Source organism: Rhodamnia argentea, chromosome 8, assembly GCF_020921035.1.
Source record: "Rhodamnia argentea isolate NSW1041297 chromosome 8, ASM2092103v1, whole genome shotgun sequence".
NCBI classification, from domain to species: domain Eukaryota; kingdom Viridiplantae; phylum Streptophyta; class Magnoliopsida; order Myrtales; family Myrtaceae; genus Rhodamnia; species Rhodamnia argentea.
In genome coordinates, this window is record NC_063157.1 from 17,616,410 (window position 1) to 17,642,133 (window position 25,724).

At 43.7% G+C, this 25,724-nt stretch overlaps 1 protein-coding gene across 5 annotated transcripts in view; it reads right to left on the reverse strand.

Moving 5' to 3' along the window:
* Positions 1-3,673: 3,673 nt before the first annotated feature.
* LOC115730414 (protein HESO1-like) overlaps positions 3,674-25,724 on the reverse strand; it is a 73,436-nt gene continuing 51,385 nt past the window's right edge. Inside the window, exons 6-9 of one of the 5 annotated variants that reach the window (XM_048284410.1) lie at positions 19,914-19,989; positions 19,052-19,182; positions 18,370-18,580; positions 3,674-3,877 (exon numbers count right to left, since the gene is read on the reverse strand). In XM_048284410.1, coding sequence (XP_048140367.1) covers positions 3,828-3,877; positions 18,370-18,580; positions 19,052-19,182; positions 19,914-19,989 — 468 coding nt within the window. In that variant the 3' untranslated portion in view covers positions 3,674-3,827. Of the gene's footprint in view, positions 3,878-18,369; positions 18,816-19,051; positions 19,183-19,913; positions 19,990-25,724 lie in introns of those variants that run through there. The other 4 variants (XM_048284415.1, XM_048284413.1, XM_048284412.1 and 1 more) reach the window with 4 other exon arrangements.

The window sequence follows — 25,724 nt, forward strand, 5'->3', positions numbered from 1 at the left end:
CAATAAAAAGGAAAACCAAACCTAAGGCTAAGGCCGCCGGCAACCGACGAGCCGGATCTAGCATTGACGGCTGTTAACCGAGGCCACCGAGGGTCAACCTACACCAGGTAATAGCCGCTTAAGGTCAGCCGACCCTTGGCTAGGGTTGCTCGAGCCGTGTGACCCCCGACAACCATTGCTGGGGTCACGCATCTGAGGGCCACGGCCACCAATGAGTCAATCTAGCTTGTCGGCCTTCTAAGGTTTGATTTTTTATTTTATTTTAGTTTATTTTTTAATAAAAAATATTGTAACAAAAAAGATGGGGGTAAAATCGAAATTTGAAAGAATAAGTGAGGACAGTTTTGGGAAAAAAAATCCTAGCTCTAGAATTTGGCCAAATATTGAAAGCACATAGCTAGTCCCTACTAGCATTGAGTTTTCAGGTTTTCCAAGGCCAACTTTCATCCCAAAGCCCCTTGAAATTTGTCGCCAAACATTTTTCCCAATGGGCTTTGAGAAAGTTGAACTAAACCTACTTAAACAGTTTAAGTCTTCTAGCTGGATTACGATGTGCATATCAAGTTGCGTGGGATGAATGGCCACTGGCTCCCTTTTCATCCTTAGATTTAGCCCATTGGAACCGTGAAGCAAACTTAATAGTAGATTGGGTTGCTAAAGCCCAGCAAAAGAAAACAATCGCTTCAATCCGGCTTTCTTCCCAACCCTTGACTTATTAGACTTACTTTATACTGATGCTTATTTTAATGGGCTCAAAACCTTTTACTACTAAATAAAAGCAAGGTGTTGTTTTGACTAAAAAGCACTTGACCCATACTATCTTATCATCCAATTTGAGAAATAGAATTTCAATTTTGACATTTGGGCAAGTTCAAAATTTGGTCATGAAGCTCATGAGGCCAATTTGATAGGAATTGAGGAAATTCATGCATTAATTGGTCATTTGAATTGGTTATTTGACCAAACTATGCCAACCCAGATTTTTCAATTGCATTTATTCCTGTCCAATTTCATGTAAAAATTCTTTTGGTTCATTATAATTGGACAAAATAGGAAAATAGGATGAAATTGAACCATGATAGAGCTGGATTGAACACCAGTTCAATTCGGGTCCATCGAGTCTAACCAGATTCACTCGGTTCTAACCGGCATGGACTGGTCGACTAGAGGTACTTCTCTCTCTCTCTCTCTCTCTCTCTCTACTAATTCCTCTCTCTTGATTCCACCAGGTTTCGCCGATCAACGACCGGCTACCTGTCACTTTTCGACAAATCGTTGCCATATCGAGCAGTATCACGAAGTCCTTTGTCTAATCGCAAGGTCTAATCGGCCTTAGATTTGCGATCATGAAATATTTTCGGCAATTTCCTCGATGAATCAATCACGGTGATTTTGCAATTTACTTCTGTTGTCAACTTCGGTGTCCCGACTTCCAATCCTTGCGACACTAGCCTATATCTTGTCCTTGAGCTGGTGGTGGCCGGAGTTCATCTAATCGGCCACTAATCTTCCTACCTTCATATTTTTCTTTGATTTACCAGTGTTATCATCACAAATTGATTCTCATCTACTTCAATTTCATTTTATCAGTAGATTGTGAGCTATTCAATGGCCTTCTCTTAAGCTAAGTGAAGTGGCTGAATAGCTCCGCAAGCTTCACAATCAAATCTTCAAAAGATATGTTGCTCTAATCCTTAATTTTGTTCAAGCAAAAACAAAAATCCTTAATTTGGAAATTATTAGATAAATACTTTGTGGAGTATGGATATTGGCTGAAAAATGAGGAGTTTACGAGGCTATGACTACTGAATAGTTGTTGTTATTAGGCTAGAATGAGTATGTTTCATGCTTGCTTGAGTGTTCGATTGATTGATGATTGTTAGATGCATGTTAAGGCTAATATCTGATTTTCGAATCGAAATTTTTAGAATTTGAAGATGTGATGAACTAATAAAATGAAGTGGATGTATTGAGCTTCGATTTGATATATTATACGTTCGGAATGGATGTCATTTGCTAGGTAAAAAATAGCTCATAATCTATACGTAGAAATTTGAAATCTGATGTTAAACTTGAGTTTCCTCTTATTCAATCTGATGTCCCTTTGTTTCTAATTTTTTTATGAACCGAATTTGGAAAGGCTTTCTTCACAAAAGTTGTACATCACATCTGGATGCATCACATATAAAATATTTAAAAATATTCATGATCATTTGATATTATATAAATCTGAAAAGATTTTCAATTGTGACGGAATTTTCTATTCTCTACAACTACTGTTATGACCTTTGCATGTTACATGGATTATATGACCTCTTTGCGCACATTTTTTCAAAAATTGTTCTTCATAAGTTTTGTAAAAGACATTCATATCTTTAATTTGACATTAATTTCATGAAATTCAATATTATTTTGTTTGGCTAAAGGTTTGATCAACATGCCGATTTGTTACGTACTCAGATCTAGAATTTTGTTCCACTAACCAATCAAACTTATTTTCGTAATTTTGAGATCGCTTTTAGCAAAAGTTCAAAACATAAAAATTGTTTGTTCCACACATGTATAAGTGCCCGCAAAAATTTTAATTTTTTTATAGGTTTGTTATTTTTCCCACCTTTTCAGAAAAGCTTTTACCAATAAAATATGTTTCTAAGTGTTGCGTATATATGCACGATTTAGGGTATCACAATTAGAATCTTCAAAAGTGGTCCCCATGAAGTTTGAACTGTGCATCCTAAGTTTTCTATTGGTACTTGAATGGTTTCAATTGCACCTCGTTTGCTGTGTGAACTTGATTGAAACATAATCACAAAGTAATTGTCGGGCGATGTTCATAAAAAATAAAGTTTATAGCCATTCTCAAGTGTACATGCGCAACAACGATATGGTTCTTGATTCCAAAAATTTGTATACGACAATAACTGGTCCAATTTCGGGTTCTTTGTAAAGAACCGGACCGACAGAACTAGCCTATCTACATATACATGTAGAGTGTTGGTATTTATCCACCCGGATAATATTAATTTTTCACATATAAGAAAAAAAAAGTTACATACATACAAATGACACTCTGCTAATGAAAAGGAACATAGGGGGCCTTATGTTACTATAGAATGTGAGGTTTGACTTTATAATTCCAAGAGCGGCCCATTTAAGCACAATGAAGTCCTCCTATTGCCTTGGTATCCTTTTTAGGTGAACTCCGGAGGAGTGTGAGTTCAAGTGAGTTCAAGTGCATAAGAGCATGATGCAAAGAGAAATCCTGCATTTCTTTAGTAGAATCGCTGGATTTTTGTTGTATTATTTTTTCAACAAGAAGTCAAATAGTTGCAAGAAGAAAAACTCAACTGTTATTTCATAACTCTTGTTTTGAACTCCTTTTTCTATTCCCATTTTAAACAAAGTATTTGTGCACTTCATAGAGTTAATCAACTACTCTGCAAGGGTTCTTTTAATGATAACTTCGATAGTGAATAACCTAATAGATAATTTTCTATTATGGCAGATAATCTTTTGAACATTCGCTCTTTGTAAAATGAATTGAAAACTGTTGATTTTATGACAAGAAAAATTTAAAGAAAAAAAATCAAAGGTAGAAAAATAAACAATGTACAGATTGACTTATGTTTCTCGTCCGGTCGGTTTGGTCCGGTTCTAGGGTTAACAAGGTCGGTTTCCGGTTCCACGGACCGGGAACCCACCCTAACTAGATAAGTTCCGGGTTTTAAGGTGGGAACCGACCCACCTTGGAACCGATCACCGCTAGTCACACTTTTCCGGACCATACCCCAGTGTTGCAGACTCATGTTCTGAAATTGCTATTATACTTATGATGATGAGGGGACATTAGATACAACTAAACAGTTCACCCTATTATTGTAACATCCCGAAATTTTGATGTTTGTAAGATAACTAGATTCAATGAAAGTATTAAATCATGAATTCCAGCCTGGAAAATAAATTTGAATTTTTGAGGATTTAAGAGATGATAATTGGATATCCTTGAGACGTTGGTCAGAGTAGTCTAAGCTCCAATAGTTTAGTTGTTGCATAGTAGTATCGAGACCCTTCGTGCTCGAGCCAAACCCCGACCGAGCCCTAGCCTTGAATGTAACAAAATACCCTATATCGTTCATGCCAAATGACCAACCAGTCCCAAAATACCAAATGACCAAAATACCTTGAGATATTATACACTAGAGGATAAAATATTCAAATTAGATGTGACTTTAGTGGGCCCCCCTTCTTGTCAACTCCCCCAACTACCAATCACATCTTGTCACCTCATCTTCTCTCTCTCTCTCTTCCACTCCCTCTTTCGATGACCACCACCCCCAGCCCCTTTCTCTCCTTGGCCCTTGCTACTCCGGTCGACCACCAGTAGCCGCCGTTGCCCTCCATCCGCCGTCCATTGCCTTGGACGTCGCTGCTCTGTCCAGCTCCATCATGCCGTGTCCACACTACCCCCTCTTAGCCGTGACCCGAACCCAAGCCCGCGACCACCACCTCCTCTTCTCCCTTCTCTTTCTCCTCCTCCTCTTCTCCCTCTCACCCTTAACGCCACCCCCCACCTCCACCCGTCGTCGTTGTGCCGTTTGCCCGCTAGCTATCTATCTCTTGTCAAGCTCGTTGGCTCGACTTTCCGCCCACCTCGCTCCGCGGAGCTTCAAGCCCGTACTCGTGAACCCCGACCTTGAATCGCTAAGAACTAAGGACTCGTAGCAGGACCGCTGTTGCCCGTGACTGTTGCCGCCCCCTCGAACCGTGACCGAACCTTTACCGGCGTTGCCCTCCACTCGAGCTTTCATGGACCCCTATGTGCTCCGCCTACCGTACCAAGGACCTGTGTGGCCGAGAGTCCTCGCCGCTGCCACCGTTGTGTCAATGCTACTCACGTCCCCCTTGTCTCGGATCATTTAAAGTGAGTTAACCCCTAACCATCGATTAGGCTGTTTATTACGTTTTGGGATAGATTAATTAGCGTTAGGCGTAGATTAGCTAGTTAATTGTCGTCGATTTAAATTAGTGACCCTAGTTAGGTTAAATGATCACAATTAGTTAAATTAACATTGGTTAGCTAAATTAGATTGTGGCTAGTTAGTGGTAGACTGCACCGCATTTGATCGCGAGTGAGTTAGTTAGTTGAAGCCGAGTGGACTGATGATTGCCGGGTTAATTAATTAAGATGGACATAATTAATTGTAATTGAATTACTTAATTACGATCAGACTAATTAACCGTAATCAGAAAAATTAATTATTATTAATGAATTATGATTATTGAATTATGATTATTGAATGATTGATGGGTGATTATTGGTTAGCTGTTGTATGCATTGGTTGTGTTTATATTATTTATATACAAGAATTAATCACCCCGTATCAGATACAAAGTCTAGTGGATAATATAGAAGCTGGGGCCCTGGTCAATATTGGATCAAACAATAGAGGGCCGTAGTACTAACCTCTTTTTTTTTCTCAATACAATAGGGGAAAAGATCGTGCAGGTTCCCTACCAAGGCAACAAAACTCGCAACGGATCCGTTGAGCGCTGGGTATACTTTGTCCGCCCTTCTTTCTCATGGTGGGAATAGAACAACAGGGAAAGACCCGATTGACCTGCTAATTGTGCATTCATGTGACCATATGTGAAATCAATTTGCATATTTGAGCATGAAAAATGGCATGGCATATAGTCTTGAGCATGATCGCGTGATCATTTGATTAAATGAAAAAGATAAGAATTGACCGGTTGTCGGGTGTGCTTGTGTGGTCATATGATGGTTTCCTGACAAGTTCGTGTCGTATCGATCGGAATCACACGACCTATCAGATGCACGTCAATCCGTGATGCCAGGTTGGTCAGTTGCCGGCCGCAGCTTATGATGGACCGACGCTCCTTACGGGAATGCTTGTTATGCGGTGCCGTGTCGGTCGAAATCACACGACTTAACAGTCACCGTTGTCAAAGTAATAAAATGATGCTTGGTCATGCCAGTAGAGCACGAACTATCTAGTATGCGGGGACTAATTGTCTAGTATGCTAAGCCAAATGGCCATTAATAATCGAAACACATGTGGGTTTCCGTGCATGTAAATTGTTTAGGTGTTCTAGTTGTATGTCTTAGTTGAAGTGATTGTTAAGTCATGTTGAGTATTGCATATGCATGAACCAAAGCGCAGTAAGCCTACATGTAGTTGCGGATATATTGCTAGGTTGTACCAATTCCTGTTGTAGTTAAAGCGTAGCGCTAGTAGCATGCTATTGATTTGCTATCGACTTATGCTGTATGTTTAGGCTACCTTGAACAAATCTACGCCGTATGCCGAGCTTAGGTGTTGACTCATTGAGATCTATTTTCCACCTTGTTGTTGTTGACCCTTTTTCGGGACTAAGGTAATGGAGACTCATCCGAAGAGGGGCTGGAGCACTTAGTGCCCCATCCGGTCTCGAAGACGGATCGGGTCCGGGAGAATCATGTGATAACCATATGGATAGAGGAGGGGCTGGAGCACTTAGTACCCCATCATTTTAAAGCCTGGTTTGTATGCTACGGTGATACTTTCTAAGGGCCGATCTGTGGATTCAAGGGGCTACCTACCGTAACTCATAAGATCGAAACTTGGGACCCGAAGGACATCTTTACACCTGACGGGGAGGTAGTGAACCTTGAGTACGAATCGATCTTTGACGACCCGAACTACGTACTTACACCTCGAGTATTTTTGATGAGCTACCGTGGTCGTGGAGACCTTTTTGGGAGATGTGTGGATGGGGGTGACGTGACCCCTCTTTTGTAGTAGATATGACTTGAACCCCGCCCCGACCAGCTTATCTTTTTGCTAGTCTTGGGGAACCGCCTCGAAGTATGGGGTTGTATATATTTAGCTTTGTAGGATTAAAGATTATCTGCTAATGGAAATGAATTAGTCTTTTGCTGATTTGATTGTTGTTGATGGCTATTTGCTTTCCTATCCCCGTTCTTTGAATTGTCGTCCGGGAGTTGTACGTTCCGCATGTGCTTATTAAAAAGATAAAATGTATGGGTCGATGACGTGCTTGGGACGTCGTTCTTTATGACCCGAGGTAATTGGTATGGTTGTGGCGTACCTAAGGATCGAAGCGTGACAACCCCGCCCAAGGTGGTATCGGAGCAAAGTCAGCCTGATCCATCTAGTTTTGCTCTAGAGTGATAAGGAGTATTGGGATTTGGGATAGTTAATAGGATTGAAAACCCTGTGCATATAGTTGTTACCTAAGCTTTAAGCCGTAGATTCTATTCTCATCTCCCATTGCTTTGAGGTGAGCGGGGTTCCGTACGATACCTATAAAATGAGCAACCATGGTGGGAAGGTGCCTCGTGGAAGGGCGGCTCGAGAAGACCCAAGAGTGGATGGGATCCTATAGGCACTAGAAGCCTTAGGAGACTTGGTTGGGTAGCAAATGAGGAACCAAACTGCCGTTGCTGCTATTGTTGCTCCGCGAGGACTATTTAGCTAGAAACGGAAATGGAGGACGTTAGGCACACAAGTTGGTGGAGCAGTTTCTAAAGTTAAAGCAGCCCAAGTTCTCCATAATCGGAGATCCCGAGGCTGCCACCTTGTGGGTTAAGGATCTGGAGAAGGTTTTGCCCCGCTTACGTATTCGGAGGAAGACAAGGTCACACCGGCCTCATACCAACGGCAGGTGAATGCCAACACTTGGTGGGAAGCCTCCCGAGGTAGGATTTTACCCGAGGGTACAGTTTCGGTGTGGGATACTTTCATGGAAGCCTTCAACAGCAAGAACTTATCGGACTGCGCAAGAAGTCGGCAGAGTTCCTACGTCCGTGCTAGAATTAGTTAATAGTGGATCAGTAGAAGCCAAGTTTGTTGAGCTGTCAAGGTACGTGCCAAAGATGGTGGAAGACTCTGTTGATAGGGCAAGGAGGTTTAGGGATGAGCTGAAGCCCGAGATCAATGATTTACCGGTGCCGCCTGAATCGAAGGACTACAATGAGTCATGCGAGAGAGCCCAATTGGTGGAGCGAAACTTGGTAGAGAAGGTTGTCATATTTAAATCGCGATTCACGCCTTCGAGCGGGAATGACAGATCGTTTGTGAAGAGGCCGATGTCGGGAGGGAAGTACCCCATTCCGCTTAACCAGAGATGAGTTGTAAGTAAGCTGGTGCCTAACCGAGGAGAATTATGCCATTTGTACCATCAAAGCCATAGGTCTACCCCGTGTCCATTTCATGGAGGAGCCTGCTTTGGTGTGGCCAGCACAGCCACCAAGTGAGGGAATGTCTGCAGAGGCAAATGTTGAGGCAGGCACCGCTGCAACATAGAGGTCGCCCGAGAGGAATTGTACCCCATAATAACCAGAATTGGCTCCCAGCGCAAGGAAGGATATTTACTGTCCCTTGTGAGTATAGGAAGGATTCATCGATCGTTACATGCACGGTCGTCTTACACGATCATGTTACATATGCTTTGTTTGATCCTGGAGCTACACATTCTTTTGTTGTTGAGAAATTTGTTGAGGTAGTTAGTTTGAGTCCGAAACTGTTGGGAACTGTTTTTAGGATTTCTATGCCGTTAAAGGATAGTATAGTGGCTGCAATATGTTATCCTAACCGTAAGTTGGTGATAGTGGTCATGGGGATAGTATAGATCTGATTGTGTTAGAGGTGTTTGATTTTGATCTGATTTTTGGTATGGATTGGCTTATGGAGCAAAGGGCCACGATGGATTGCTATCGTAAAGCAATCCAATTTAACTCGTTAGATGGAATTAGCTTTGAATTTGTTGGAGGTCGAGGAGGAACCTCAACTACGTTAGTTTCGTCGTTGGAAGCGACTCGTCTATTAGGGAGTGGTTGTCAAGGTTACCCGGCGACTATGATTAACACGTTAGTTGAGGAACCAATGATGGAGGACATTGCTGTAGTGTGTGAGTTTTCCGATGTCTTTTCACGAGAAATGCCGGGGCTGCCGTTGGACAGGGAAATAGAGTTTGTGGTTGAATTAGCTCTTGGGACGGAACCGATCTCTACGGCGCTATATAGGATGGTGCTGTCAGAATTGAAGGAGCTTAAAGTGCAGATGGAGTTACAAGATAAATATCCATCCCAGTGCATCGCCATAGGGAGCACTTGTGTTGTTTGTGAGAAAAAAGGATGGATCGTTGCGATTGTGCATGGATTATAGGCAGCTTAACTAAGCGACGGTTAAGAATAAGTACCCATTGCCGAGGTTACACGATTTGTTTGACCAGCTACAAGGAGCTTCGGTATTTTCCAAGATTGATCTACGGACGGAATATCACAAGTTGAGGATTAAGAAGGAGGATATACCGAAAACAGCATTTAGGATGCCCTATGGACATTTATGAGTTTACTATGATGCCGTTTGCTCTAACAAATTCTCTTGCTGCTTTTATCGATATGATGAATAGGGTGTTCAAGGAGTACTTAGATCGATTTGTTATCATATTCATAGACGATATTCCAGTGTATTCGAGGAGTCTGGAGGATTATGAGCAGCATTTAAGGACCGCTTTGGGAACGCTTAGGGAGCATCAGTTGTTTGCAAAATTCAGTAAGTGCGAATTTTGGCTAACTCGTATGGCGCTCTTAGGCTATATGATTTCTGGTGTAGAGATTGCTATAGACCTATTTAACATTGAAGCAATCATGGATTGGCCGAGATCGACAAAGTAACTGAAGTCCGAAGTTTTTTACGCTTAGCGTGCTATTATAGACGTTTTGTGGAAAGGTTTTCTGCTATAGTCTCACCTTTGATGCGATTGTTAAAGGACCGAGGTTTGAGTGGACAGACAAGTATTAGCGTAGTTTTCAAGAGCTTAAGCACGAGCTAACTACGGCTCCTGTTTTGACAATACTGTCTGGTCCTAGAGATTTCGAGATCCACATTAATGCTTCATTGAGAGGTTTGGGTTGTGTTCTGATGCAACATGGAAGAGTAGTTGCTTATGCGTCTCGTCAGTTAAGACCCCATGAGTTGAATTACCCGATGCATAATCTGGAGTTAGTCACGGTGGTTTTTGCCGTTCGGATCTAGAGGCACTATCTGGTTGGAGAAAGGTTTCAAATGTATACCGATCACTATAGTTTGAAGTATCTGTTCTCTCAAAAGGAGTTGTGTCATACCCCAACTCTCGAGCACTCAACATCCCTACCAAATCTCCACAGGTCACGAAGGATAGCATTCCAAGCACACTATCGACCTATGAACTTACTATGCATGCGAAAACGTGAACTCTCCCAAACAATCAAACGTACATGGACATCAACGTAGGAAATAAACAGGACAGTCAATCGGGCAAAAGACATTTTCGTTTTCATAATAAGAATAGATGATCTTTAACCTTACAGAGCTACTAACAAACATGTACAACCCCATACTTTGGGGCAGCTCTCTACGACTTAAAAAAGATACACGGTAGGGTAAGGTTAAACTCTCGCCTACTCCACAAATCTCACAATCACCCTCGCCTTGACATAAACATGGCTAAAACAAAGAGGGCTATCACGCCTAAGCCCAAGACCTTTGACCAGAAGAGGGCTTCAACTCCATATCAAACTCGAGGTCCATTTCTTCCCCATTCGGCGTATCCAAGTCCATAGAATCCCAAGAGGGGATGTAAAGGTATGGGTTAAACGGTCCCTCAAATTCCCGTAGTGGGCCATGAAGCACACCATGGTCATTTAGAAATCAGGCCTTGAAGAGATGCAGCACTAGGTACGGCAACCCTTCGTCGACCTAGATCCGAGTGACATGTTGCTCCCGCACCCGCCCCGAGGGCACTTCCTCATGGTGGATAGCATCAAAGTACTAGTTAGTAGGGACACCGAATCAGATCGAACAGGTCACTCCATCACTTGGGACTTGAAAGGCTTAAATGATGGGGTGAGAAATAAATCTCAATGAGTGAACGCTTAAGCATGGCTAGGGAGTTGATTTGCTCAGAGTATTCTACCAAGCAACCACGAAAGCATCAAGTATATAGATCGACCACATGCAACTTACTAGTCTTCAGCCATACATAATGCAATGCTCGACTTGACTCAGCAGTCACATCAGATAACAAGCGGCAAGGTATTATATCAACTTGCATACACGGGACACCACATGAATTCCATCAAGACAGGTACGAACCGTAGGTCTAGCATACTAGTCGCTTAGTGCTCTTCTAATAGGACCAAGCATTGTCCCTTACTTCCGATGACGGCTTCTGATAGTCTATGTGACTCCGCTCGACCAACTAGAATACAATGATTGTCGACTTGGCACGAAGCTAACTAGAATTCCTATAAAGGCTTTGGTCCTTCACAAGCTACGTTCGGCAAACGAACAACCGGAAGACAATTACTGATAAGCATCCAACAATCAAAAGATAATGATTATCAAGACTGATCAATTAGAAGACAATGATTATCGGGATTCTCGATTACGCGACCACTCAAGCAATTCAACATCTAACCTTTTCATTTTTTTGAGTTTAGTCGAGTGCTCATTCATGCATGCTCAAAGACTTGGCCCAAGGCGCTTTTCATGCCAAAACATGCATTTGATCTCACACATGGTCACATGATGCACAATTTTATCGACTGACCTTTCAAGCAACTTGAGGTGATTAGCCCCCAAAACAAATATCCATGACAATTAGCAATCGATCAACGCATTCAAATCAAACAATTCAAGAGACAATTAATCAATCGAAGCTAGTCGATTACGCTATCGATTCCAATTCCAATCAACAAACGATCGTATACTTGTCTCTAACCTTTCGATCGTTTGCGATCAAACAATCTCAATCAATCAATTCTAATTCCCTATTAGCCACAGCCGACCTATCTAATCCAACTAATTTAATTAATTACAATCATTTAGCCTAAACTAAGTTTCTTACTAAACTGACCGTAATTAAACCGCCTAAACACCCTAACGACCTACTTAACTCACCCTAAGAGCAAATAGACCCCTAATCGAGGTTTAGGAGTTTAACACACAAGTTAAACTAGCTTGGGTGTCAACGACGACAGCGGCTCGGCTCGGCTCGGCGGACTCTCGACGACTCACGGTCAAACTCGATCCCCGGGCTCCAATGCTCGGCTATGGGTGGACGGGTGAGGTTGTGATACTTCGAAACAGTGGCGTTGGGGGCTCGAGAGAGTAGCAAGTAGCTCGAGATAGCCACGATCAGGGCTGTACAACTCGAAACAGGGGAAAAACAGGGCGGATGAGGTATCGGGAACAAGGGATAGTTGAGTTTTGGGCTGGTTTGAGGGATCTTGGGTGGTCTAAGGGCTGAAGAAAGCTCGACCAAGGCTAGGGGGCTTTCGGAGTGGCAGAGGGTGGCGGCGACCACGGTAGAGGGTGGCGGGAGGTGGTAAAACAAAGCTGGACAGAGCTGGGGCGTGGAATAGGGGAATTATATCAGAGTAGGGAACAACGTCGGGGTTTGATTTTCGGGGCTCCACCGATGTCCAAGGGTTACCACCGGCCACGGGAGACGACGGAGGTTGAGGTGGGTCACTTGGGGTGGTCAAGGGTCGACATGGTAGGTGAACCAGAAATAGGGGTCGTCGGCTTCCCGAGCTGTTTCGCGGCTCTACGACAGTACGCGACGGTAGGAGGAGTAGTGATGGTGGCGAGTAGAGGTCGATGGAGGGGGAAAAGGCGTTCGGTGGTGGTGGTGGTGGCGTAAAACAACCAAGGGAAGATGAGGAAGGATGTTCGGGTGGAAGGAGGAGGAGGTCACGCGATGTACAGGGCGGAAAAGAGGGAATGTGGGGGGAGAGAGAGAGAGAGAGAGAGAGAGAGAGAGAGAGAGCGGGTGAGAGATTTGACCAAGACTTGATAGGTTGGTGGTGGGGTTGTAAGAATGAGTTGACTTGAGGGACCCACCAAATTTGAATTGATTTGTCTCTTGTGAATGAATGGAGAGGCAAAAGGGTCAATTCACAATTCAGAACCGATTGGGCATTTGGCGTCTTGGATAGAGGATAGTTTGGCCTTATCGTAGGCTTGGCTCGATCGGGGTTAGGCTTGGGCGTGAGAATCTTGATCCCGCATCGCAATGGCTAAAATTTTCGAAGTCTAACATAAACCGACCGACGTCTTATAAAATATCTAACCATCGTCACTTAAATCCTCAAAATCCAATTTTATTCAACAAATTGGAATTCATAGTTAGACTTAAACCGAGTGCGGTTATCTTACGGACGTCGAAGTTTCAAGGCGTTACAAGTTGAACATGAGGTAGTGTCGCTGGATAGAGCCGCTTAAGGATTATGATTGTGAGATCCTATACCATCCAGGTAAGGCCAACAAGGTTGCAATGCACTAAGTAGAAAATCAATGGTTGCTCAATTACAGGTCCAAGAATGGTGTCTTCTTGAACAAGTGAGAGATTCGGATTTCAAGTTAGAGGTAAGCTGTTTGTCGAGTCTCGTAGCTACTTTGAGGATGGAGGCTGAAGTGCAGGTTAAAGTTAAGGCTTCGCAATCGACCAACCCCGTCATTCAAAAGATCCTTCAAGAGGGCTCATCTAAGAGAATGGTTAACTTTCAAGCAGCCGAGGATGGAATACCGAGGTTTCGAGGACGTTTGTGTGTACCTATCGATGAAGGTCTAAGGGAGGAGATTTTGTTAGAAGCACATCGTAGCGGTTACAGTATTCATTCGGGTAGTACGAAAATGTATCGGAATTTGAAGCAATACTACTGGTAGAGTGTTATAAAGTCGAACATAGCTAATCACGTGGCGAAGTATTTGACGTGCCAATAGGTCAAAGCGCAACACCGTAAGCTGGGAGGATTGCTGCAGCCGTTGGAAATTCCATAATGGAAGTGGGAGCATATCACAATGGACTTTGTGATGGGTTTCTGAGAAGTCAAAGAGGAAATGATTCTATTTGGGTTGTAGTTGACAGATTGACGAAGTCGGCGTATTTCATTGCAATGATGAAGGTTTTTGCCTTAGATAGATATGTAGAACTAGGGAAAAGTATACTAGAAGTGCCATAACTTTTGTACGGCGTTCACTTGAGTGCCATAACTTTCAAAACGTTCACTTAAATGCCATAACTTTCAAAAATCGTTCACTTGAGTGCTACGTCGGAGCAAAATCGTTCACTTGAGTGCTCCAAGAACTTTTCCGACGTGACACATCAGCTTTCCGGCGTGCCACGTCATCTTTCCGGCATCTACGATAACTTTTCCGGCGTGCTACAGTAACTTTTCCAGCTGCCACGTCAAATTTTCCGGTTGCCACGTCAACATGGCACTCAAGTAAACGATTTTTAAAAGTTATGGCACTTAAGTGAACGTTTTGAAAGTTATGGCACTCAAGTGAACGCCGTACAAAAGTTATGGCACTTCTAGCATACTTTTCCCGCAGAACCGTATACGCGACACATAAGACGACTTCATGGAGTGCTAGTGACGACCACTTCAAATCATGATCCCAAGTTCACTATCACATTTTGAAAAAGCCTACATAATGCGTTAGGAATGAAGCGACAGTTCAATACGGCCTATCATCCATAGATAGATGGCCATCCTAAAGGGATGATTCGGACGCTTGATGATATGCCGAGAGCCTATATTTTGGATTTCAAGGACAGTTGGGAGGAATAGCTGCATCTGGTCGAGTATGCCTACAATAACAGCTCTCAGTAGAGCATTAGAATGGTACCTTTCGAAGTATTATATGGCAGACCTTGCGGGACACCAGTGTGTTGGGATGAAGTGGGCGAAAGAAAGATCATTGGCCCCAAGTTGGTACAATAATCGTTAGAAGCCGTCAAAGTTATCGGAGAAAGGCTTGGAACAGCTCAGAGACCCCGTAAAAGTTACACCGATAGGAGGCATAAACCTTTGGAGTTTCTGTGGGAGATCACGTGTTTCTGAAAGTGTCGCCTATGAGAGGGACATCTCGTTTTGGCAAAAAAGGGAAGTTAATCCCAAGGTATGTAGAACCGTTTGAAATTTTGGAACTAATAGGAAATATGACGTATCGTCTTACACTACTGTCGAGAGTTGCTCGGGTGCATAACGGTTTTCACGTGTCGATGTTGAGGAAATATGAGCCTAATCCCGCTCATGTGTTGGGTTTTGAAGAGATTAAGTTGGATGAGCGAGCATCGTACATGGAGGGCCTGGTAAAGATTGTGGATAGGAAAGAGCAAGTACTCCGAAACAAGACGATATCTTTGGTCAAAATGGTTTGGCAACACCATGAGACAAAAGGAGCAACCTGGGAGCGTAAAGACATTATAAAGAGTAGTTATCATTTTCCTTTTGAAGGGTTATAACAGAGGTGTAATTTCGGGGACCAAATTTTCTAAGGGGAGAGTTGTGACGTCCCAAAATTTTGATGTTTGTAAGATAACCGGATTCAATGAAAGTATTAAATCATGAATTCTAGCCTGAAAAATAAATTTAAATTTTTGAGAATTTCAGATACGATAATTGGATATCCTTAAGATATCGATCGGAATAGTTGAAGCTCCGGTAGTTTAGTCGTTGCGTAGTAGTACCGAGACCCTTCGTGCCCAAGCCTAGCCCCGACCAAGCCCTAGCCTTGAAAGTACCAAAATACCCTCCGTCGTTTATGCCAAATGACCAACTAGTCCCAAAATACCTTCGGATATTATGCACTATAGGATAAAATATTCAAATTGGATGTGACTCTAGTGGCCCCCCTTCTTATCAACTCTCCCAACCACCAAGCACATCTTGTTATCTCATCTTCTCTCTCTCTCTCTCTCTCTCTCTCTCTCTCTCGCTTACACTCTCCCTTTTCGATGACCACCAACCCCGACCCCTCCCTCTCCTTGGATGTCGCTACTTTAGCAGACCGCCACTAGCCGCTGTCGCCCTTCGTCCGTCGTCCATCGTCTCGACACTCGCCATACTTCCAGCCCCGTTACGCCTCGTCCACACCACCTCTCCTCAACCGTGACCAAAACCCAAGCCCGCGACCACCTCATCCTCTCCTTCTTACTCGTGAAGCCAGCCCCTTTCCCCCCTTCCCGGTCGCCTCAGCCGTACCGTTTACTAGCCAGCTATCTGTCACCTATCGAGCTTGTCGGCTTGACCTCTAGCCCACCTCACCCTGTAGAGCCTCAAGCCTGTACCGGTGAACCCCGACCTTGAATCGTTGAGAGCCAAGGACCCATAGCAGCGTGCTACCGTTGCCCGTGGATGTCGCTACCCCCTCGAGCCATCGCCGAACCTCCACCGTCGTTAGCGTCCATGCGATCTTTCGTGGACCCCTGTGTGCTCCACCCGCCACGCCGACGACCTGTGTGGCCGAGAGTCCTCGTCATCTCGGATCGTTTAGAGTGAGTTAACTCCTAACCCTCGATTAGGCCATTAATTATATTTAGGGATAGATTAATTAGCATTAGGAGTGGATTAGCTAGTTAATTGTGATCGGTTTAGATTAGTGACCCTGGCTAAGTTAAATGACCATAATTAGTTAAATTAGCACTAATTAGCTAAATTAGATTGTGGCTAGTTGGTGGTAGACCAGACTGGATTTGATCGCGAGCGAGTTAGTTAGTTGAAGCCGAGTGGACTGATGATTGTTGGGTTAATTAATTAAGATGGACTTAATTAATTTTAATTGGATTAATTAATTACGGTCAAGCTAATTAATCAGAACCGCAATAATTAATAATTAATAATTATTATCAATTGATTGATGGGTGATTATTTGTTGATCGCTGTATGTATTGGTTGTGTATATATTATTTATATACGAGAATTAATCACCTTGTATCGGATACATAGTCGGTGGATTAATTATGCATTCATGTGATCACATGTGAAATCAAATTGTATATTTGAGCATGAAAAATGGCATGGGGCCCAGCCTTAAGCACGACCGTGTCAGCATTTGACTAAATGCAAAAGATAAGATTTGACTGGTTATCCGGTGTGCTTGTATAGTCATATGATGGTTTCTTGACAAGTTCATGCCGTGTCGATCGGAATCATACCACTTGTCAGATGCATGTCAATCTGTGACTACGAGTTGGTCGGATACCGGTTGCGGCTTGTGATGGACTGATGCACCTTACAAGAATGTTTGTTATGCCATGTCGTGTTGATTGAAATCACAAGGTTTAACAGTCGCCATTACCGAATTAATGGAACGATGCTTGGTCATGCCAATAAAGCACCAACTATTTAGTATGCTAAACACCAAGTGTCTAGTGCGTAGGCACCAACCGTTTAGTGTATCGGGCTGAATGTCCATTAATAACCGGAATATGTGTAGGTTTCTGTGTGTGTAAGTTGTTTGGGTGTTCTAGTTGTATGTCTTGGTTGAATTAACTATTGAGTCGTGTCGAGTATTACATTATGCATGAACCAAGATGTGGTAAACCTGCATGTGATTGTGGATATATTGCTGAGTTGTACCTATTCCTGTTGTAGTTAGAGCGTAGCGTTAGTCGCATGCTATTGATCCGTTATCTACTTGTGCTGCATGTTTAGGCCGCCCTAAGTGGACCAACGCCCTGACCAAGCTTAGGCGTTGACTCACTAAGATCTATTTCTCACCCCATTATTGTTGACCCTTTTTCGGGACTTAGGTAATGGAGACTCGTCTGGTTCTATTCGGAGTCCCTTTCGACTAGTTATTTGATATTGAGTACCATCCGGTCGCGGAGACAGATCGGGTCCGGGAGCATCATGTAACGACCATATGGGTAGAGGAGGGGTTCGAGCACTTAGTGCCTCACAGCTTCAAAGCCTGGTTCGCGCACCACGGTGATGCTCTCTATAAGCCGATCCGTGGATTCGAGGGGCCACCTACCGCGATTCCTAGGACCGAAACCTAGGACTTGATGGACATCGATACACCCGACGTGGAGGTAGTGGACCTTGAGTACGACCTGTTCTTTGACGACCTGAACTACGTGCCTATGCCCGAGTATTTTTGATGAGCTGCCGTGGTCATGGAGACATTTTTGGGAGATGTGTGGACAAGGGTGACGTGACCTCTCTTTCGTAGTAGATATGACTTTAACCTTGCCCCAACCCACCTGTCTTTTTGCTGGTCCTAGAGAGCCGCCCCAAAATATGGGGTTGTATATGTTAAGCTCTGTACGGTTAAAGATTATCTGCTAATGAAAATGAATTAGTCTTTTGCTGAGTTGACTGCTGTTGTTGACTGTCCTGCTTTCCTATCCCTGTTGTTTGAATTGTCGTCTGGGAGTTGTACGTTTCGCATGCGCTTACTAAAATGATAAAATGTATGGGTCGATGGCGTACTTGAGATGTTATCATTTATGACTTGAGGCGATCTGGTAGGGTTGTGGTGTACCTAAGGATCGGGATGTGACAATTATGGTTGCCACCGTGACTCTCACCTCTAGAAGGCGTCCTCCCAAGAGCTTTCAAGACGCGCGACCTGGCCAATCCAGGAAGCAAAGAAGCCTCAGTTTGATAAGTTGATGAAACACTTCCATACGTAGTCTCGAATGCTTCGGATATCTTCCTCAAAAGGCTTGGTTTAATAGTCCTTGCAGCGTTCAGTGGTTGCTCAAATGGATCCTCAATCTAACCAATCAGCAAAAGACAAAAAGGAGAAAACGAATGATGAATAAGAAGTGATAGTAGTAGCTGTTGATTTTACTTTCTGTTTTTACTTTCACGAAGAAACAGCGCAAAACGGTAATTACGAAGATCGCATAATTCTGAGGCATCCATTTCATATTGCCGCTTAGCGCTTCCCACTTTCCTGTGTAGGGGCAAATTCCCAGATCTTTTTAGCCTTCCGACTTATGTCCGAAAACTGCCAAAAGACACGCATAAGACGAGGCATGTTGCACATCAAAGTTTCCATACGAGTCATATTATATCATAAGAACTAACATCACATCAGCCATTGGTCAAAAGCAAGGGATCAGAAAAACATGATTCTGAAGAATGAAAAAGTAATTTAGGCAGAGCAAGTATCAATTCTACGTTATCTTTCTTTTCTCCAGAACTGTATGGAGTTTCATGGGGAATTATATTGTCAACTATTACCTTAGAAAAGAAGGAAACTGAAAGCTCAGACAAGGAACATAGGTTAACCGGCCTGTATCTGTTGGATTTCCACTTGGCTATGTTAGCAGCGCAAGTTTCGATAATTTTCCGGACTACATCAGCTCTTACACTTGCCAAATGTTGCCGACCAAGTTTGCCACTGAATCATCTCATAGTTGACTCACATAAGTTATCAAACTACAGCAAACAATGGTTTAACCCAAACCCTTGGAACCTCCAACATGCAAACAGCAACCTTTGAAACGGCTCTTCGCATGTTTCATCTTGTTAACGGTACACTCATTCTTTCTTTGTGGGGAGAACCCCCAAATACCTACAAGTTCCCATAATTGGCCGACCGAGGCTATAGGAGAGGAATACAATCTAGAGGAAAAGTGTTATGATTTGAAAGAGGACGTTAGGCGTTACGAAAGTACTCATGAAAAGGGGAAACCGCGGATTGCCTTCGGACTATGGAGTAGTGGCATTTTGGATCCCCAAGCTTCAAAATGTGGTTTTTCACTGAATAATCTAACATAGTTTTTTCATTGAAATATCATGTCAGCATATTTTGTTAACTTTTAAACCATTTAGAGGCTATTGCGTGACAAACAAAGAGTTCAGGGTCCAAACAGCGACAGAAGGAATGCCTTAAGTGTCGAAAAACTTCGATTTCATTTTATTTTTTATATGTTGACCTGGAGTTATTATACCAACTAGGGTGATATTCTGGTGGAGAAGAAAGAGTGGAGAAATTTAGACATGTTCGGATAATAAGAACCATAATGAAACAACAACACTCAGCTAGGATAGATTGTCTTGTGTAGGGAAAACTAGACATGCTTTTGATGATAGAAAGTACCTTTAACTTTAAGATCGCTTGCTATATCTCCCGGATATATATCTTTTAGAGGAGGTAAAATTGCAGGCACACATGTCTGCAAGAAGCCATTGATTCAAGTTATCAAAACAAATTCAAACAATCCAACTTGATACATCAGAATAACTGAACTGAAGAGATTTGTTCCACTTTCTTTAGGAAACGAATTTAAGTAAATATTGTCCATCCACCAACAACAGGAAATATATAGTAAGATCCCTCTAATCTATTCCCTAATTAATGGGAAGTTTCTAAACAAGAGCAAAGATCGAGCTGGTGCTACAGACTCGGTGACAACGATGTCCATACCTCATTTATGCATTCACAACAGCTATTAGGAATTAGGACGTTCTCCATTACATTGTTTTTTTTTTTAAAAAAATACCCAAAAAAAAAAAAAAAAACAAAAAAAAAAAAAAAAAATATAAATAAAACCCAAACAAAATTAATTTTTTATTTCTGGACCCTTCCCCCATTTTTTAACAAAAAAAAGGAGTGTGTAGGAAAAAAAAAAAAGAAAAACAAGCCCAACAAAAAAAAAAAAAAAAAAAAAAAAATATAAAAAAGAAAAAACAAAAAAAATTGACACTTAAAATAATCCAAGAAAGACTCGTGATGAGCACGTGAGGAAGCGATAATCAGCTACAGGAAGGAACACCGGAGCAAGGTACGTACCAATCAGAAAGGTGCCACGTGTCGGGGTAAACTCTGGCGCCACTTCCTTCTAGAGCAAGAAAAAGCGCGCGGAGGGAGGCCACGATCGAGGCGGTTGGCGGTAATCCCCACGAGGTAAAAAGAAAATGCGCGAAAACTGGGAAACCGTCATCCACGTGGCTTATGGAAAAGAGCAAAGCGTGGGGCCAAAGGAAGAAACCGCTCAGCGGTTACCAAAGAGCTTGCCTATAAATACCTCGCAGTAGCAAGATACACACACACACAACAAATCCAAAACACTTGCATTTTCAAACTAGCTCTTAGCCTTTTAGTCTAGCCTAGCTATAGTTTTTAGATTCCCGTCGTCGATTCAATTCCGGCGAGCATCATATCCAAAGTTAGGTGTCGTCGATTAGATTCCGACGTCTACTCACTAGGTTCAGGATCGTCGATTGAATTCCGGTATTGCACCCTTCACCCATCTTGTCCAAGACCGTCGATTCAATTCCGGTATTGTGTCCTACAATCCCCCGTCCGGTGCTGTTGATTAAATTCCAGCATTGTGTCCTACATCATTCCCCGATCCCGTCGATTCAATTCCAGGGTCGCGTCGAAATTTGTTACATACTGTTACTATTGCGCATATTGGGCCGTCGAAGTTGTCGAAAGCCTGTTTGTAACGCGCCTTTTGTGTAAATCTACTGCATTTGACACTCTCTGTCCAAAACCGACCCGTAACTCCTTTTCGGAAAACGAACGGATTAAGTTCGATAAAAGATTCTCGCGTAAGTAACCCTTTTTGGGCCATAGTCATTTTGGGCCTAGAACCCATAACCAACAAAGCCCCGTCGAAGGATTTCGACGCGCAACAATCTTTTTTGGCACGCCCGGTGGGACCAGTTGGTGTCGGTTCGAGAGAAGTGCTATGCCACGCACACGAGGACGTAACAACTTAGACGGTGGTGGAGACGAACCCCAGGAAGAAATACAACGAATGGAGTCATCCACGGCCCATCAAGAGGACGTCGAGGTCTCTCGAAAGAACGTCGAGGAGCCAAGGAGAAATCCGGAAATGACACCTGTCATGTTAACATCGATAAGACGTACCATCGAAGAAGTCTAGAACGAGTTTGCTGATCACATGGTCCAGCGAATGACCGAGGTTGTCAGGCCGTTAATCATCAACACATATCACGAATGTGCTACGGGACAACATGGGATTACGATTAACCCACCTCATGTTCAAGAAGGGAGTGGTTTCGTACCAGCAACAAGTGGCGGGTTACCAAGAACGACACCGCCAAATGTAGGCCTTGCGAGGCAAAATACTCAGCCTTTAGCACCTGCGCGGATTCTGCAACGAGGGGAGGCGTTACCGGCCAACGAACCTAGACCTCCCGGTAAATGCGCACACATGTATGTTCCCTAGACATCCTATTCGACAAGATATACCTGCGGATACTGTTATGTTTCCGGGACACCCTGTTCGACAAGACGAGAATATTGCTCGTCGGGAGGTTGCCGCCCAAGATAACCCCGTCCCTGTCAATGAACAACCGGTACCCATGATCATCGAAAATCGGGGGGTAGTACCCTTTAGGGGGCAATGGTAGGCTAGGGGGCGGGACCAATTTCCCCAAGTTAGGGGGCAAGGGCGGTTTGGACATCGGGCCATACGGCCTGGATATCGCCAGATGAATCGGGCTCTACAACCACCAGGTCCCGAGCCTATGTTTCAGCCTGTTATGCAACCCATGTATCATGCACCACAACCTGGATATCAAATGCCATATCAACCGCAGTATCATCAGCCAATGTTCGACCAGGCACCCGTATACATTGACCCAATGGTAGGATACCGGGCTAATGTCTACCGAAAACCGTACCTAGATTGGATGGATACGATCCCGTATCCAAGAGGGTTTAAAATACCCGAGTTCACACTTTTTACTAGCGAGGATGATCAACCCACGTATGAACATATCAATCGTTTTCTAGCACTATGTGGAGATGCTACACATGCGGATCATTGGAAATTAAGGCTCTTTCCATTATCTTTGTCAAAGACAGCCTTTACATGGTATACCGCACTACCACCCAATTCGGTGGTAACATGGGAGCAGATGGAACGTTTGTTTCATGGCCAGTTTCAAAGAGCGGTGTCGAACTTGTTAGTAGCGGATTTGTCAACAATGAAGCAAATGACAAACGAGACCGTCGACCAATTTATTGCAAGGTTCAAACGGGCTAGGAACAAGTGCTTAGTTCCTTTACCGGAAAAGACGTTCGCCGAGTTCGCCTTCAACGGGTTGAAATTCGAAATACGAGATAGGATGGTGGGACATCCATGTGCAGATCTGTTCGAATTATCCACGATGGCAACAAAGCATGAGAGTTTGCTCAAGGAAAAAGACAAGAGGCATACCCGAAGAGGAGATGTAAGTTTCGTTGAGCCACCCGATTTCGACGAAGAATTAGCGGATCTTGTCGAAGTGGCCGTCGCCCGATTAACCATCGACAAGCCATACACGTGCCAAGCATTGAAGCCAGCAAAGATGAAAGAAAAGTCGGCTATAATGGCTAAAGCAAAAGAGGCAGTGTATTATTCATTCGATGCGAATCGAGCGGAAGAAATTTTCGACATATTGTTGGCCGACGGACAAATCAAGCTAATAGAAGGACAGAAGATACCGTCCAAAGAAGAATTAGCAGGGAAGAAGTATTGCAAATGGCACCATTCGTGGAGCCATAACACATCGGATTGTTTAGTCCTCAAAAAGAACATTCAAGAAGCGATTCGACAAGGAAAGATCAAATTCACCGAGGACAAAGGGAAGCCCCCGATGGATGTAGACATCGATCCTTTTCCAAGAATGACCGGAATGGTGTCTTTAAAGCAGTCGAATAAAGGGCATACGTCAATAAATTTATGCGCTCATTGCAGACGAAAATTGGGAAACATGAGTACACCCGAGGAAGGGTACCAAAAGAGCGGTCGAATTAGTCGGAGAGACAAGACGCCTTTTCACATAGAAAGTGCTAGACCTCGGAGAAATCCCAACCATCGGAGAATTTATAAGTCATTTAAGCAAAGATACGATGAAGGGGACCCTACAATTGGTACTTTAGGTGAGCCAAGTGGCAAGTTCGATTATTACGTGAGCTATGGTCCACCACCCCCACATCCTCAAGAAAGAATCCATTATGGATGGGGAAAGGAGTTCAACATAAATTTTCGACGAAGCCCCCATGAGCCACATCGTCGACGCACTCTTAAGATACCAGGCAACCCTGTAGAGGGATCGTGGTATGAGGTGACGGAGGACCAAGAAAAGGAGAAAATCTTGACCCGAACTCAGAAGAGAAGGGTGCAAAGAAAGAATAGGGTCCGCATACTACGGCAACGGGAGATTCCGGCAAGTCATGGGTCAATGCCAATAGCTCCTAACCACACCAAACTGCGGAGGACAAGAAATATGGTTTGGCGGCGACGACCGGAAGAGACACACCCAGCTCAAGAAAAAGAGGACAAGGGTACAAAGCCACAGAAAACATATACGTCTAAATCCCGGTTTAAAACCCTTGTTAGCAGGTCAGTATCCCCTCTAAGCTCTTGTATGGTACGAGTTAAATTACCACACGAGTTTCGACTTGAGTCGACCTCAGCTGATGGCGGCGACAAGGAAACGACGCAAGAAAAGGAAGGGGCTCGGTTTTGCTTCAGCGATGAAGAAACCATGGAATTCGGAAAACCCATGGAAGATCTCTCAAATCATTTGAGGTCACTCAATATAAATGCCAAGATCAACGGGCGGCCAGTAATGAAAGTACTCGTAGATGGGGGGTCAACGCTAAATCTCATTCCATACCGCTTCTTCAAGAAAATAGGAAGGAATGATGACGAAATAATCCCATCGAATATACGGTTGTCCGATTTCACTAGCGAGATTATCGAAGTAAAGGGAGTATATGTCGCCGACCCGACCGTCGGATCTAAAACATCGAGGACGTCCTTCTGCGACGTCGACGCCGACGGGTCTTATAACTTGCTGTTGGGACGGGATTGGATACATGGAAACCAATGTGTACCATCAACACTTCACCGGATGCTGGCATTTTGGAATGGGGACAAAGTGGAATATGTAAAAGCAAATCCTCGAACTTGTGTTACCTGGACCCGTATATCCGGCCGGGACAAAGTGATGCCAGATGATTGCCTTCGCATATCTAAGCCGCCCGAGGCGGACTCAAGAGACATTGCATTTTGCCGTTTCGACAAAGGGAGCACCGAGTGGATCCCGAGAAAGGAACCGGTGGAACCAATCGACCAATTTTCCGATGGAAAATCAGTCATATGCACAAAACCTCGCTAAGAGGTATGCGGCCTACAGGGCCGAGCAAAATGGTCAAGCTAGACAGCTTGCAGATGGCATTCTAGATTTCGAAGAATCCCCAATTAAGGAGGACGACAAAGTAATTCAAGCTCAAGACCCACTGGAAGAAGTCAATCTCGGAGATGAGGCCTGCCCTCAACCTACTTATGTGAGCCAACTACTCGATCGACGATACAAGGTTCAAATGGTAAACCTATTGAGGAAATATAAAGATTGTTTTGCCTGGAATTACCATGAAATGCCCGGCCTATCGAGAAGCATAGTTGAGCACCGATTGCCAATTAAGAGGGGATTTCGACCTCACCAACAGTCTGCTAGAAGGTTCGCTCCCGAAGTAATCTTTAAGATTAAGGAGGAAATTGAGCGCCTCCTTTCGGCCGGATTCATAAGATCAGCAAGGTATGTCGAATGGTTGTCGAATATCGTGCCTGTCAAGAAGAAGAATGGCAAACTCCGAGTGTGTGTTGATTTCCGCGACCTCAATGCGGCCACCCCGAAAGATGAGTACCGGATGCCCATGGCCGATATGTTGATCGATTCGGCCTCCAATAATGAAATGATGTCCCTCATGGACGGACATTCCGGGTACAATCAGATATTTATAGCGGCAGAGGATGTTCACAAGACAACATTCGGATGCCCCGGGGCCATTGGTACGTTCGAATGGGTCGTCATGCCTTTCGGATTGAAAAATGCCGGTGCTACATATCAAAGGGCAATGAATTACATCTTCCACGATATGATT